The sequence below is a fragment of the Pelodiscus sinensis genome, chromosome 1 (assembly GCF_052426305.1).
Source record: "Pelodiscus sinensis isolate ZL-2025 chromosome 1, ASM5242630v1, whole genome shotgun sequence".
Classification (NCBI taxonomy): Eukaryota; Metazoa; Chordata; order Testudines; family Trionychidae; genus Pelodiscus; species Pelodiscus sinensis.
The window spans coordinates 346,801,323-346,814,499 of NC_143052.1; the positions used below are offsets into that span (position 1 = coordinate 346,801,323).

Below are 13,177 nucleotides of genomic sequence, written 5' to 3' on the forward strand. Positions count from 1 at the left end.
AGATCTGAGCACTCCGCCTGTCACAGAGACAGGCGGTGACACACAGCTGGGCCATTGTGTCTGTGCTCAGGCTCACAGGCCTGCTTACTCATGCTAACTTTGTGAAGCCCGATGTCTCACAGGATACGGGGCTGGGGGTTCCTTGAGTCACTGCTGGGAAAAATAAAAGGTTACGCTCGCTCTGTGGGCTACAACCCGGCTCTGAGCCCGAGCCCTCCCTCCATCCACACACAGCCGTCTGACTCTCATCAGCCCGCCCTCAGCACCGGGTGCCCGGGACCCTGCTGGGGTGGGGCAGAGCCCGAGTTCCGTTGACACGGGGCCTGTCGTTTTGCAGGGTGGATGCAGCCCAAGCCACAGACCCGAGTCAGAAGCACGGTGCAGGGTGGATGCGTGAGCTCGGCTGAGAGACCAGGAGCCGGCTGTTGTCAAGCATCAGTTGGGCATCCCCCTCAGCTGGGCACCCCGCTGCAAGTCTTGCCTACGTCCCACATTGAGAAGCGAGAGGGTCCTCATGATCCTGCCCCCTTTCCCAGCAGGCCTTGCTCTTAGCCTACTGGCCTAATGCTCCCTGGGAACTACAAGTCCCAGAATACCTCAAATTTTGCACCACAACATAGCAGGCCTGCCCTGAGCCTCCAGCCTGCCCTTACAGAGCCTGCTCCACACCCTCTTCCACTGACACAATCCTCACCCCCTCCCAGGTCCCCGCTACCTGGGCCACTGACATGTGGGCAAAGGCATTCCCCCTGCATGTGAACTGAACGGCCCACCCATGCCTCGCAGTGCTGAGACATGACAGGCTGCTGGCAAACCTACGTCTCCTGTCCCAGCATGGGCGTGCTTTGCGGCTTTGCCTGTCAAGGTTGCAGAACGCTTAGCCCCGGCCCTAAGCAAAGTCACCTGCCTCCAAGACCCTCTTCCTAGCTGCCGCTAGCCTCATTGACACCTGACTGCAGTCAAGCCTCCGGCAAGCAGCAGTGGCAGAGAGCACACACTAAATAGAGGGAAAAGGGTTGTTGACGAGGAATCGCTCCTATATCTGGCTCTGCATGGCGCTGGGCAGGCTGGTCAGGGTTGCGCTGGGAGAATTAACCAGGGCTTGGAAAGTGCTTTGAAATCTGCAGAGGAAAAGCACAGAGGGTTTGCTCCAAAGCTCACTGACGTCACTAGGAGCAAACGCTACCACCCATTCAGAATTCACCTACACTCTAGCAGGCGCTGCTTACAGCCAGGAGAACAAGGTTTGGAGCAACACACGTGCCGCAGAAGACTACAGCGTGTCAAAATGAAGGGCCCATGTGGAGCGGTGACCATACCATGCAGAGCACGTGTGGGGCGGCCATGCAAACAGCACCTGCTGTTGGGCCATAGCAAGCAATCATTAGCTCAGCCCTGTGAACAGGATTCTAGTTCAGGGCCAGACAAAAGAAGATTCAGAAAACCCTCCATGTAGAAACATCGCAAAGGTTTCTTCCTCTGTGAGTGTTCGAAAGCTCCATGCAGTTTCTTTCTCAGATGTTGGGGGCGTGGCCATATAATGGAGGCGTGTGGGGCGTGGCATATGAGGTTAAAGGTGGAGGGTGTGGTCTATGAGGTTAAAGATTTAAGTGACTGGATAAATTTTCATCACTGAGTCTCCTTGGCCTTCACGTGGGGCAGAGGAAAGTTGGGTTTGATTTTTCTGGGCTGAGATTGGTCCCAGAAGTACGAAGATACTCACCCGCCCCGAGAGACCACCAGCTTCACTTTCACTTTATACGAGACAATAATTCCCAGGATCTCCTTATTGGCTCCATCTCTTAGTCTAGAAGCAAGGACAGATGAGGCATTTGTAAGGAAACGAATGCTGGGACTTTCCATTACGACAGTATGAAAGTAGATCCCCTTCCCCTCAAAGTATCCCAAATGCAGATCCACCACCCCAGGGCCAGCTCCCCAAACCTCACCACATTTTGGCCACTTTCCCCAGGGAATCTGGCAACATTTTGAAATTTCACATATTTAAATGGGAAAACTGACTTAGGGGGAAGGGATCCCATGTTTCAGAAATTATACCTGTGCTACCCAGGGCCGACTTATCCATTAGGCACAGTAGGCACAGTGCCTAGGGCCCACGATACTTTTAGGGTCCCACAAAAATGTTTTAATTTCTTTTAAAATCAGAAGAAAAAAATGAACTTTAGGGTCAAAGAAAATGTTTTAATTTTTTTCTCACATCAGAAAAAAATGAAACTTTTAGGGCCCACGAAAATCTATTAAATATTGCCTAAAACAGAAAAAAAAATGTTGAAGTATTTAAAGTTTTATCAAAAATAATTTTTAATATTGATATTTCAGGGCTCGCCGAACCGCGGCAAGCCCCGCTCGCCAGCCACGCTGTCCGGTGATCTGCGTATGTGCAGATCGTTCTGCACATGCACAGATCACCCAAATCCGGCTCTTCCAGGTTGCAATCTACTTGCCACGGGCGAGTAGATTGCATTATTTGTTGAGCCCTGGATATTATTATGGTGGGAGGGGCCCACGAAAGCAAAAGTTCCTAGGGCTCACAAAAGTCATAATGCGGCCCTGGTGTTACCCCACAAAAATCGGTGAAGTGAAAATCAGCCGAACACTTTTTGGAGTGAAAATGGGCCCATCTCTACAAAAATCCCAGAGGATCTCCCCGGGTTTCCTCTGATAATGAGTGGAGAGAGAACGATACATAGGAAAGCCAATGGGCAGTGAAAGCAAGGGGGGGCACTTCAATACCTTTGTGAATCCCACCTGAAGTGACTAGCTAAGGACTTCGGCTGAAGATTTCAAACCTGGGTGTGCCGGCTCCTATATCCAGGTGAGCACCTAGCCTGGCATTTTTAGGGTCTGTCTTTAAGCAGCCAGGTATGAAAGTTTTGGCCATCATCTTCGTAGTACAGGCAGTCCCCGGGTTACGTACTAGGGACTGTAGGTTTGTTCTTAGTTGAATTTGTATGTAAGTTGGAACTGGTACATATTGTAAGGGAAACTCTAGCCAAACATTTCTCCAGAGCTCAGTTTTATTCTCCCACACCTCACTTTCCTCAGTCCTTTATTCTCAAGCTGAGGTGTCTGCTGAGAAAAGCCGCTCCGCGTCTCCCAGGTCTGCTGGGGGTGGGGGGGGGAACTAGCTTCGCGTCTCCCTGATCTGCTGGGGGGAAGCAGCTAGTGTGGGGTTGCCTCACCCTGTTTGTAAGTAGGGATCTGATGTAAGTCCATGTAACCCGGGGACTGCCTGTATTCCAGAAGTTACAAAGATCTGCGATTAAGTCCCCCAGGTCATCCTTTGAAAGACAGGTGTACAGTACTGCCCCCTACAGTGCATTTTATAGGACTCACATGTCTCATTTCTAAGGCATCTGATCCTGGTGCCACTGTAACCACCACCAGGTAGAGTTGAACTCGGGACATCTGGCGCTTAGTATAGGAGCCTCTACAGCCTGAGCTAAAAAGTCAGCGGGCTCTCAGCCCATGCTGTAGAGGTCTCTTGTTCTTATCTGTTGCTGTGGTCTAGGTGCCGCAGCTTGGGACAGTGAACTACAGTAGGGCTACGTCTAGACTGCAGGCTTATTTCAGAAAAAGCTTTTCCGGAGGAGAGAGTCTACACAGCAAAAGCACAAGGAAAAAGTGATGTGCTTTTTTGAAAGAGAGCGTCCACATTTATTGGACACTATCTCGCAATTAAGTTGTGATTACTGTGGACGGCCACCTGTGCTTTTTCCTGGAGGCCTCTTCTTTCGAAAAAACACTCTCTTCTGCATCTACACACGCCTTTTTCCAAAAAAAATTCAGAAAAAGGCTTTTTCCTCATAGGATGAGGTTTACTGCCATCAGAAAAAAAACCTCTGTGCTTTCGATTTTCTGTTGAAAAAACGCAATAGAAGGGTGGACGTTAGTATTGTTTTTCTGGAAAAATAGCCGTTTTTCCGGAAAAACTCTGCAGTGTTGGTGTAACCCCTTGGTGTGTGGGTTACACCAACTCAGAGGTTTCAAACCCGATGTGTGTAAGCCCAGGGGCTGTCCCGATGAAGCCAATTGGAATTGACGACCATCGGGCTACTCATGTGCTAAGAGTTAAGCCCGTGCCAAGCACTCTACAGGGGACTCCATTGTTGCTTAACAGCATAGAGATTCTTCACGCCAGTCATTCTCTAGGTGGCCCACTGGGAGAAACAAACCACTCAGACATGTAGGGCAGGGAGGAAGGAGCTCTCACAACGTGCTGGACGCCAGATTGGTGTCTTCGTGCTTAAGTTTCCCATCCAGGGCCAGGCCACGCTTCTCCCGGTTGTTGGCGAGAAAGGGGGTCAGTGTGTAGACTTTGCAGAACGTTGAACTCGGAGCCACCATATCACTGGGGGAAATAATGTGGGTGAAGGAAACTGACATCATGTATGGGACCGAACCAACTCCCGCACCTCCCCATTGGGTCCCCAGGCTCCCATCTTTTAGGGAAGGAAAATGTCTGAAGCACGATGCCATGGCAAACACAAACCTGATGGGTCAGCCCTGTAGGGACCCTGGGAGTGTCTGGTGATTCCCATCATGGATCTGGGAAGTGGTTCCCTCCGTGTAACACAGCAAGAACTACCAGAGGGGCCCTGAACATGCCCCTCCAAGCCTTAGCAGGACAAACGGGTGTTAGCGCAAGAGATGTTGTTTGCTGCAGCTTCCTGACTACCTGACAGCCCACGATAACCCCTCTCTCTGGGAATCTGGAGCAAGTTGCCAGCTAAGCCATGGCTGGAGCCATGTAAAGCCCAGGGATTTTGACTGTGTTTCACTCGGAGTTTTGAGATGTGGTCAAAAGCTAATCCCAAGAAAGGCTGCCATGAACCCAGGCAGAGCAGTATAACTTTGTTGAGTGCAGGGAGGAGGTTTGCAGCTTTTATAGAGGGCTTTCCTACCCAGAATCCTTTGCACCGAAGGGAAGTCCCAGCTACCGGTCTGGTTGACTGGCAGTATGTCTAGCCAATCAGTTCTTTCCCTCCTGATTCCAGAGGGGCTTTGCCTCATCACATAAGTCTTATATAAGTAAGTAAAACCGGCTGCTCTGACTGATGCAAACACAAGAGGGCAGAGCCGTGAGCCAGAAGAGACCTGTGCTGCATAATCTGAAGCTCACTTCTTTAATGGTCCTCGAGTTTGTAGGAAGCAGGAGAGAGGCAGGAAAATCTGAGCTCCTCTGTTATCCTTGGGCTCAGCAGGGAACACCAGCATAGCTAGATGTGGCCTGGTCCCTAGTCAGGGTGTGACAGTTACACACCAAAGGAAGGTGGAGGGGGGACATACTCACTCTGCCTCTTCCACAGCAACGGGGCACTTGTACTGAGCAGTGTTGAACAGGCAGATGTCTGCATACTGGCGCACTGGCGGGGAGAGACAGACAGGGCGGGAAGGCCAAGGTTAGGGTGTGTTTCTGTGCAGCCACACGGGAGCACCGCCCAGCCTGTGCTGTGTTGGGCAGCGAGGGATATAGGACAAATCGGAGCGTGTCCAGAATCAGTCTCCCACCACCGGTTCTTGCTCTGTCTTTGTTAGCGGATCTCAGCGTTTTTGTACTGACGATACCAGTCAGACAGCAAACCTCCCAGGGAGACTTTCCCCCTTGCCCATTTTAAAACACACATTTTTATGTGTTTAACATTAGTTTAAGTGCTAACTTCATCGCGCTGTAATTTTAAAAAGAACTGACCTTTTCTCACGGCTTTTAAATCCTTACTCTATATTAAAGAAAACTTTTCCTCCGGGACAACAGAGTGACATCATGCCTCACTCTGGTGTCCCACAGCTCCGCCCTCTGCCCTCCCCTATGCTTGGGGGAGCTGTGAGCCATGCGGCCTGAGGCCTACCCACTCTCCCTCCTCGGCAGTCACGGGGGAGGCTGGCTATGTGCTGCAGTCAGGAGGAATAGGGGGAGGAAGGAAAAGGGGGTCCTGGTTGGCTGGGTGTGGGGGAGGGAGAAAAGGCTTGGGGTGGTGCGGTCGGGTTACCTATCCCTCACAAGAGAGGGGTTGGCAAGCACAGCAAGCAGGGGGCACAGCCCCCTAGTTAAGACTACAAACACATTCTTATCACATTGTTGTGATAAGCAGAAACGTTATTTTTAGATAGCAACCGTTTAAAATGGTGGGGGAAGGGGCGAAGAAACTTTGTCAGTGCCACTTTCCACAGCAGACTTAGTGCCCCGTGGCTGCCCTCCCTTCTGGGCTGCGCAGCCATCCAAGTCGGGCAGCGGTTGTGCAGAAATACGGGTGGGAAAGGGGCTCTAAGTCGGCTGTGAAAAGTGGTATTTTTATGTTTGTTAATGTCGCTTTTCACAGCAGACTTCCTAACACAGACTTCCCAGCGGGCGTACTAGGTGGCGGGGAGGCTGTGAAAAGGGGATGGATCACACGAGGGTTACCTGTCTGGGGCACCTGGCATTGTCCACTGTCAGAAGACAGGATAGTGGGCTAGATGGACCTTTGGCCTGACGCAGCTTGTGCTCTTAAGACAAATCTGTCGTTTGTTGAGGAATAACGACTGCTGCATCAGACGGATACAGTACTTTTAGAAAGAAATACTCTACTTTGTGGCAGAAAGGAGGGTGCACGTTTCTAAAATGCCAGCTTGAAATGCTGTATTTTATAGCCGTTCACCTTCACCCCCCCCCCCCAGGTGAGGTCAGGAAAGTGCCGTGCTCCCCGCTTTGCCAAGGGGGGGGCTGGAACCCCGAAAGGTGAAGGGACTCAACCGGGGCCACCCAGAGAGTCTATGGCAGAGCTGGGAACAGAGGGGGTCTCGGCTCCCTTGGCACATCACTGCATTCAGCTGCACGAGGGGCACCCAGTCAGACTCTTCACTTAGACAGCCAGCCGGATGCTTCTTGAGTGAACCGGCGGAGTCAGGTGGGAGCAGATCTCTGGGGGTGCAGAAAAAGAGCCAGCCTGGAGGCCAGGCAGGTGGCTACAGGGGAAGGGAGGATTGGGAGAAGACTTGGGATAGAGAATGGAGGAAGGGCTCCAGCAGCGGTTGGATGGGGGAGGGGATGTTGGAAGGGGGGATTCAGCATGTGAGGGGAGGTCAGTGCATCTGCTGGGGGTCGGGGATGGGGGTCAGGGAAGGCTGGGGAGAGAGTTTTAATGGAAGGAGAGGGTGGCCCAGCTGCAACTGCCTGTGCCAGACCCCTCCTGTCTTTCTGCACGGCCGATATGAGGAATCCGGACATCCCCTTCACCTGAGATTTTAATCTTCTTCACTGTCTTGTTGGTGTTGTTCGTCACGTGGACGTTGACGTTGATTGGCTCGCCGTGGTAGTAAATCTGTGGGGACAAGGGCCCCAGTCAGCAGCAGGCAGGTGGAGGAGGCTCCCTGGCTGTGCAGGTCAGGGGATGCTTCGGAGGCCACCTTCACACCAACGTTTATTAACCACAGCCCGCAGGAGGGCCCCCCGCCCCGCAGCGAGAGCTGTGTGGGGATCAAGCAGCCGGGGTCTCTGCCAGCCCTTTGCGGTGTCACTTCCCAAGGCTCCCAGCCCCCAGCCGTGCCCAGTGCCAAGTTAAATGGTGTCACTGCTGCGCAACACGTTGGCACCAGCTGTGAATTTGGGCACCAGGATAGTTCCCCAGTACCACCGCTTGTCCCCTGCTCCTCACGCTGCAGGGCGCAGGGCAGCTGCTGGGCTCCACACCACCGGGCGACTCGGCAGCCCCGGGGAGAAGCGGGGCGCGCCGTACCTCCTTGTCCAGAGATGCCTCCAGGTGCAGCGGCTTGTCGGACATCAGGAACTGCCGGGTGGTCTCCGCCATGGGCTGGGGGCCTGGTCTCTCCGGCGCGTACTGCACTTTGCGGATCACCAGGCGCACGGAATTCCTGCCGGGACATTTGGAGGCCAAGGCTCAGCCTGCGGGGATCTGCCCCAGGGGGGCGGCGTGTTTTCCTGACACCCCAAACTCAGACAGACTAATTAACCCTCCCCTCTGCGGACAGGGGTGTTTTAACCCTCTCTTCCCAACAGAGGGGCTGAGGCCCAGAGCTGGGGGGAGGGGGATTAGGACAATGAGAGGCCTGATCCAGTCCTGCCACAGCACCAACAATCAAAGGGCCCCCATCTCCTTCTCCTCTCTCTCCTGGCCAGGCTTCCCTACGAGCTAAACCTCACGGCTCCTCGCCAGCTCAGGTGGCTCCTTGGATCCTGCCTTTTTCCCAGCACAGGGAGAGGGGGGAAGTGACTTTGCGCTCTCGCAGTGAAATAGCAGCAGAGCTAATGACAGAACCCAGGCTCCCTGGTTCCCACACTCCAGCTCTAACCACTAGGCAACTCACTCTCTTGGCTTATCAAATCCCCCCCACTGTCAACCACACTCTACTGTCACCGCACACAAGGACAGTTACTCATGCCTGATGACATACAGGGTTCCCTGTCACCTCCTGACAGGCCAGGCCAGAAACACCAAGACAGTCCCATCGAAAAGGGCCAATGGCGACTTCCCTGGTGTAGGAAATGGTGTAAAACCCCATTTGCCACAGGTGAGCCAGGCTGGAGCGTGGGAGATCCGTGTGCAAGTCACACCACCCACAGCCACAAGAGAGCGCACCTGGCTTTGTCGCCCCGGGGCTGAGCCCGAATGGGAGCAGTGAACCCACCGTCTCCTGTCACGCCCCATAGGAAAGGCAGGTGCTCTGAAAGCAGCGAGGTGCTGGGAACCCCTAGGACACGAGACCCACGGGACTGGGTTCAGTGTGGCTCTAGTGAGGCTCGGTTCACCAAGATACCCCGGGACAAGTCGCAGCTGATAACTTTGCCCCAACCTCACCAACAGCCACTGAGCCCCCCACTCAGTGTCATGGACCCAGACATGCAGGGGGAGGAGGCAGTGGGACGGGAGGGGAAAGGGGCTCTTCACACATTAACAGCCAGCTGGGAAGGCTTAGATTTGTATTGGTAAATGCTGATTTCACTGCTCACACAGTGATGGACCCCGAAATATTTCCAGTGGCTAATAACGTACAGCCAGGCTGCCGGCGAACGAGAGATTTAGACCCGATTTGTGTTTTGATGTTTTTAACGCTTGAACTTCTGGGAATCTCAGCGTCTCTGGGATAATTATTGCCTGATTCCCCAGAACTTCCTGTGAGAATTTAAATAGATCAAATTTGGGGGAAATGCTTAAGAAGATAACAGCTGCAGTCCAGGCTGCTCAATAACAGCTGTCCAAATTAGAAAAAAATAAACACAGAATTCTGCAGAGCCTGATTAAGAGCATGAGGAAACCGGAAGGGCACAGCTGGCTTCTAGATCAGCCTGTTTCCGAACCAACGACATACAAACACACACAGCTAGCAAGTCCTATATCCTCTCCCGCCCCTCCTTTAGGCTCTGGGGGCTTCTGCACTGGTGTGGCCCACTCAAAGTACTCAAAATATTTAAAGGGCTGCTATTGAATTCACTACAAGGGGGTTAGCACGGCAACCAGTACTGCTGTCCCATGGGGCACAAGTGCTAACCTATATCCCCACCCTTCCACGGGCCTCGGTCTTCCTTGGTCTGGTCATTTAACCTCTTCATGCCTCAGTTTCCCCATCTGTATAGCAGGGAGGTCAAAACTTCTTTGTCTGGCAGCATAACAGACACACCATGCCACAAGTAGGGAGTAGGGCCTGGACTCTTGACCAGGGGACTGCTGGATCCAGTCCGTGGGGCACCCTGCCAGTACCCTCAGGCACAGAGCAGCCCCACACCATGGGGAAAGGAAGGTTCGTGCGCTGCCCTCCCCCTCCAGCAAAATCTCTCAGCTCCCATTGCCCCTCCCCTGGTGCCTGGACCAGACAGCCACATGGAGCAGCCAGCTGTTTTGAGCAGCCTGGACTGCAGCAGGTAGAGAGCCTTGGGGTCCTGCAGGGCTGCCGGCTGGGAGCCGCTTAGGTAAATGCCTCCTGGTCACCACCCAAACCCTCTGCACCCCCCTGCCCCAGGTCACAACTCCCTCATAAACCCTGCACTCCCTCCTACACCCCTCCCTCGGGCCAGAATCCTCTCTTGCACCCATACACCTTCCCCAGCCCTGCCCCAGGTCACAACTCCCTCACAAACCCTGCACTCCCTCCTACACCCCCTCTCAAGCCAGAATCCTCTCGTGCAGCCATGCTCCCTCCCCAACCCTGCACCCCAATCCCTCGTCCCAGGTCACAACCCCCTCCTGCACCCAAACTCCCTCTCAGACCCCACACCTCCTCCTGCACCCCAGTCTCCTACCCTGAGCTCCCTTCCGCACCCAACCTCTGTCCCAGACCCACGACCACCTACCACCAAAAGCTGTGAGTGGCTCCCGACCAAAAATTATTGCCTAGTCCTGGCCTTGACCCTCTGGAAAGGGAGGCCCAGGATTCTACTACCTGAACCAAAGGAATCTGATGCACAGGGTGCTGGGAAGCTTTACCAGAGAGGAACACCTATACCTCCCCAAACCCCAAACAGGCACTGTGGACTAGCACTTCCACAAGACCCCACCAACCACCCCCACCTGGCCCCCAGCTCTGCCCTCCCAGACTGAAAGTGGGCAAAGCTCCAGGCTAGCGATCCTCTGGGTGATATAATGAGGGCTGGGAGGGGTTCTTGCAAGCCCTGTTCTTTCCCTCCCCTCCCCCAACGTGCAGCATGTCCCTGCAGGAGACCCAGGAGAGGCTAGATGCTACCCCGGAGCAGGACATGCCCAGAGATCCTGCATGCTCCCTGGGGGCTGGGGAGCTCCTGCAGAAGCTGCCATTAAAGAGCACTGCTACGTCGGGGTGGGCTGGGCGGCAAGATGAAAAGGAGTTAGACCCCCACAGCTGTACGAGGGAGAGGGCAAATGTTCCTAGCAGAAGGGCAGTGGCCTTATACCCCAGGCAGCGGCAATAAAAACATCGGCTCCGTTTACCTCTTGTGGATTTTCTCCTCCAGGTTCTCTGCACAGAAAGCTTTGACCTCATAGTCAACGCCGCAGGCCTTCAAAGCAGAACAAAGGTGGGAAATCACGTCTTGCCATGCTGTATGCAGTAAGGCATTCGCTGGAGAGTGTGGGTATGTAACTCTGTGCTCCTGGACAGATTGTATGCACCACTGTCTTCTAACTGAGGGACTCAGAAACACACAACTGTGTCATAGGCCCCATACTGACAGTGGGGATTCTCCTGTAGCTCGTGTGTTAAGGGTCTGGGCCTTTAAACAAAAGGATCTGAGTTCTAGTGGCTAGCCCCAATACAAATCCTCCTAGATATTACAATGTTTACATTTGAGCTGTGGTCTTGTACCAGTTGCTAAGACCAAGCAATCAATTCTCTGCTCCTACCCTTCCACATCTCTTGGCATGACATTTTCAGGAACTAGTCTCAGTGCAAGAAGTCATTTCTCAGGAGTGAGAAAGGTAGGGGAGTTGGAGAAGAATCCCTGTAACTGGTTTTGAATGATGACTGGGGGGAGGGGGGAATTGACTTTTCCCCTAGGAGAGGAATTCCTGCCACTCCTTTCCACCTGCCACGGAAGGTGGCAGGTAAACGCATCTGAAAATCTGGGTGGTAGAGAGTGACAATGGGGGGAGAGACAAGGTGGCAAACTCTGTCATGATAAGTTTAATGGCGTTTTTTACTATGGGGTCATTAATGTTCATGCAGAGACTGGACAACCTCAGGTTTGAAAGGGCTGTTCTTGTAGAAATTGCCCCTCCTTGCTCAGCAGATCTGCCCATTGTGTGTTCCCTCTGGGCTTGCAGGCCAAGCAGGACTCCAGGAGAGGAAGCTGGAGTCTATTTCATTTGGGGGCATTGAAGGAATTTGTTTACAGTGCCCCATTTACAGGGCCAGTCTGCAAGTCCACTGAGAGCAAAGGCGTGGGAAGGCCATCATGTGGCCTGCGGACCTTATTGGATCATGAAGCACACGGAGGCAAGAACTGAGCTTGACTCTCAGATCCCAGGGCAGCGGGCAGTGCTATGTATCACTGTCCTGCGTAGCTACTTCAGCGTTGTTCCACCAGCGCAGTGGGGTCGGGACACTTCCTCTCACGACCAAGCGGCCCTTCGCAGAAACCTTTCGCTTTGAATCTGAGCTGGAACGGGCTGAGACATAATCAGTAAGGGGCCCCCACCTTGCCGTTGGCTCACGGCCCCTTCACACTGCATGGATTTCGCTTCCTGCCCCTTGCACACCTCAGCATGACATGAGACAGAGCCTTTGTGCCAAGAAGCTACACCCATTGTGGGGGCACTCAGAACGCCTGAGCCAGCCAGCCCATCTGGAGCTAACCCACCGGATTGGAGGAGTGCGGCTGAGCCATTGACGGACGCAAAGGACCCCAACGAAGTTACCTTGCCCGTGTCCTCCGGTCCAGGCTGCAGCGTGACGGAACAGGGCAGGTTGGGAGGGATCTGAAACAGAAACGGGGGTCAGGCATAGATTGTAACCCGAGGTAGCCCCCGGCCTACCCCACAGACATGCACAATGCTGCAATGGGGGGGCTCCACTGGGATTGGGACCTGCACTTCTGGGGTGTCTCCGTGTCCCAGGGCTAAGCAGGGTTGAATTTGGGGGCACAAAGGGCGAGGAGAGTTACACCCAGGGGGAATTTGGCCCCGGTGCTGAATGGTCCAATCCTGACAGGTGCAGAGGCCTCCTGCCGGGTGTGGTGCGCTCCCATCTCCAGCAGAGGGCAGATGCTTGATAGCTCGCAGGAAACGCTCCGCACCTTGCAGCATGGGAGCCCAAAGCATGAGACAAGCTAGCCACGTCCTGGCTACTAAAGGGTGCAGCAGCTGGCCCTTTGGAGGAAAGAGGGGGGCAAGCAAGGGTGAGATGGCTCCTTAGAGAGCTCTGGCATCTCCTGAGTGTTTTCCAGGCCTCCACAGAGCAGAGAGTCATCCCCACCACACACACACACACCAGTGGGCTGCTCTCTGCTGCCCTGCTGCTAAACCACTGACTTGCATGGACTCACAGTGGATACGGCCCCGTGGGGTGATGAGCGAGCCCACAGCTCTGCCTGAGAGTGACCCAGACACCTGCTGGTGCCAGCTAGCAAAGGCTCAGGGGTACAGGGTTCCCCTGGGTCAGAGAGATGCAGGACAATTCACCAGAGGGTGGCTCGCAAGGTCTCCACCAAGGCCCAGAAGGCCACGGGTCAAGGCAATCACTGTGAAATGTA

At 53.9% G+C, this 13,177-nt stretch overlaps 1 protein-coding gene across 7 annotated transcripts in view; it reads right to left on the bottom strand.

Moving 5' to 3' along the window:
- Positions 1 to 13,177, bottom strand: part of LOC102455075 (beta-arrestin-1) — a 150,653-nt gene that overhangs the window by 17,080 nt on the left and 120,396 nt on the right. For all 7 annotated transcript variants that reach the window (XM_089775805.1, XM_089775806.1, XM_089775800.1 and 4 more), the window contains 7 exons: positions 12,345 to 12,404; positions 10,920 to 10,987; positions 7,737 to 7,872; positions 7,238 to 7,322; positions 5,315 to 5,387; positions 4,235 to 4,372; positions 1,724 to 1,807 (listed from right to left, as the gene is read on the bottom strand). In XM_089775805.1, the coding sequence (XP_089631931.1) occupies positions 1,724 to 1,807; positions 4,235 to 4,372; positions 5,315 to 5,387; positions 7,238 to 7,322; positions 7,737 to 7,872; positions 10,920 to 10,987; positions 12,345 to 12,404 (644 nt within the window). The remainder of the gene's footprint in view (positions 1 to 1,723; positions 1,808 to 4,234; positions 4,373 to 5,314; positions 5,388 to 7,237; positions 7,323 to 7,736; positions 7,873 to 10,919; positions 10,988 to 12,344; positions 12,405 to 13,177) is intronic.